This window comes from Blennius ocellaris (assembly GCF_963422515.1).
Source record: "Blennius ocellaris genome assembly, chromosome: 19".
Lineage (NCBI taxonomy): Eukaryota > Metazoa > Chordata > Actinopteri > Blenniiformes > Blenniidae > Blennius > Blennius ocellaris.
This window is the reverse complement of record NC_137668.1, coordinates 13,166,088-13,168,587: the sequence shown is the minus strand read 5'-3', so window position 1 is coordinate 13,168,587 and position 2,500 is coordinate 13,166,088. Positions and strand designations below refer to the sequence as shown.

The following is a 2,500-nucleotide window of genomic DNA, read 5'->3' as shown; positions in this document are numbered from 1 at the left end:
TCATCATTGCTGTGTCAGTGTTGATGCTGGAGCGCCACTTTCTACAGCCTGCAGTGCTGTTGTCTTGCTCAATCCATGAGAATCAAATGGTTTTTCGTGATCCTTCATCCGCTGTGAGTCTCAAATCTGCTCAGATGACGGTTTCATAGTGGCAGATTGATGGATACCTGACTGGATTTAAAAGCACAAGTTACTAAGATGTCAAGAAATACGTGTTTTAGGTTGTGACGACCCCGATTTTGTCTGGTGATGCCTGCATGTGAGCTTGACTGTAACCTGTTTCTTAGGCAGCTGATTGTCATCCATGTGATGTGAAGCAGTGAGGCACAATGCTCCACAGGATATAAAAGCCCAGCTCCCTATGAAGCTTTCTGGCTTTTTGTCTCCTGAGCCGTGCCAGCACCTGGCCCCAATCTCTCAGCTTAGTTTTTGCACTTCAACACACCATCGACAGTCATTCATCATCACAGTATTAAGGAACCTGACAAACATGCATCAGATACTTAGTTTCATTTGATTTTAAATTGCTGATATATAGTGTATTTACTGTATTTTATTCATAGCTCTGTTCCAGGCCCGTTTACAGTAGAAGTCATGGTTGTCAAACATACAGTAACCAGGCCAGAGGGTCAAATCATGCCCTTTGGATGACCTTGCAAAGCATTAAGATCACGACTACAAAAAATCTTCAACTTTCCATTAAAAGTCACTGCTCTTCCTTATTTCATCACTTATTATTTCATCACAAATTACTTGTTTTTTGGGGTTTTTTTTTCCTTTTTCTTTCTGTTTTAGTGAATGACTGGATGAATAATTTCAAGTAATAGGATTTTGTCAAACACATATGTCAACAAATGCGTTTAATTGAGGAGCATGTGTCTGAACTATGTGCTATTAATCATGTGGAGTGGATATTGTACCTCGTGTGAAACTCATCAGAAGTGATGACCAGGTTTTCTCTTTGTCTGTGTGTTTCTTTCACAGGATGGTTATTCCCAGTATCACTTTGTGGGCTCAGCTTCAACAATAGAACGAGACAGACAGAGGCCTTACTCCTCCTCACGAACTCCCTCTGTCTCTCCTGTCCGGACTTCACCAAATAACCGCTCCGGTGAGGAACATTTCATTCTTACCTCACAAATTTTATGCATGCATTAATATGAGTGTGTTTTTTCTTGATGTATATAAGGTCTCTCTTAACACCAAGTTTCAGTTTAAGGCTTTCCAACTGAGGATCATTTTGCCATGTCAGCATCCTTTTTTATTATGTATATGTGAGTTTAGTGCTTTAAGTTTTCATTAGAGTGAAATTGTCTTGTGTCACCTTTATATGCAGACATCTGGCTCTATCTTAAGGTGTGCAGATGTTCAGGCGAAAATGAACCGTCATCATACTTCATGCCACCAAAATAAAGGAAATAAAACCAGAACTGACAATGTGTCTCCCAGCTCAAATAAAAATTTTGCCACCAGCAGTTCCTAAGGATGTTGTCTCGCATCCATCCTCCGAGAAGGATGGATGTCTACATAAACAATAATAGTGTCACGGTTTTCACAAAAGCATGTATATTTTTCTACTGATGAGGTGTTTATTTTTTCTTTGCTTTAGTTTGGATGCTGATGAAATGACAGTACATCTAACTTTTTTAACACACACCTTTCTCTGATCATGTAGCAATAAGCTCGTCTCCAAATTGTCTAAATATTATTTTAAGGGGTAAGAGATTGTCATAATGTTTGTGAAGCAGGATTTTATATTCAAATGTTAGGCCTCGTTTCGATCTTTTCTTACCTTCGTACCTTTTCCCATTTCTTGTTTGACTATTAATATAATCTAGAACAAGGTTAACTATCTAAAAATCAACGTGTGTGTGTGTGTGTTTATATATATAGATATATAGATATATACCGTATATATATATACATACATTCTTTAATTTAAACGTTAGCCAGTAGCATCAACATTTACCAGTCCATCAGTCTGTACACTGGGGCTCAATAGCTTTTAGCATCCATTCTTACTGCCCGCAGGCTTTCATGCTGTGAAGGATGATTATCATTAGCCTTTAGCCCAAGCCCATTGGCCTTCATGCTTTGCAAAGGGCGCATTAGCATTAGCTGTTAGCATCAGTAGTCGAAGGGCCTTTAGCTGTTCTTTCTCCACACCGGGCTTAGCAAGCTGATGAGGCAGAAAAGTACTTTTCCTTCCTCCCGGCTTAGAGAAGTCTTCAAGGACCCAGCGAGGAGAGAGAAAGAGAGGGAGAGAGAGAGAAAAAGTGTGTGTTTGTGTGTGTGAGGAGACAGAAAAAGAGGGAAGGGTGAGATAAACAGGGAGAGGGAGATAAAGAGAAAAAGCAAAGAGGCAAGAAGAACTAGGGATTGAGGGATGGTTGCTGCATGGAGGAGTTGGTGAAGGCTGCGGATTTGACTTTGGCCAACGACATTGAAAACGAGGAGTTTTTGGATCACACGTAGTGAGTGTAGTACAGTGAAAGGGTGG

General features: G+C 40.1%; 1 protein-coding gene across 1 annotated transcript in view; it reads left to right on the top strand.

Annotated features, from left to right (window-relative positions):
* ctnnd2a (catenin (cadherin-associated protein), delta 2a) overlaps positions 1-2,500 on the top strand; it is a gene marked incomplete at both ends in the record, with an annotated part of 202,698 nt that overhangs the window by 194,829 nt on the left and 5,369 nt on the right. Inside the window, one exon of the mRNA XM_080515267.1 lies at positions 985-1,111. Coding sequence (XP_080371393.1) covers positions 985-1,111 — 127 coding nt within the window. The remainder of the gene's footprint in view (positions 1-984; positions 1,112-2,500) is intronic.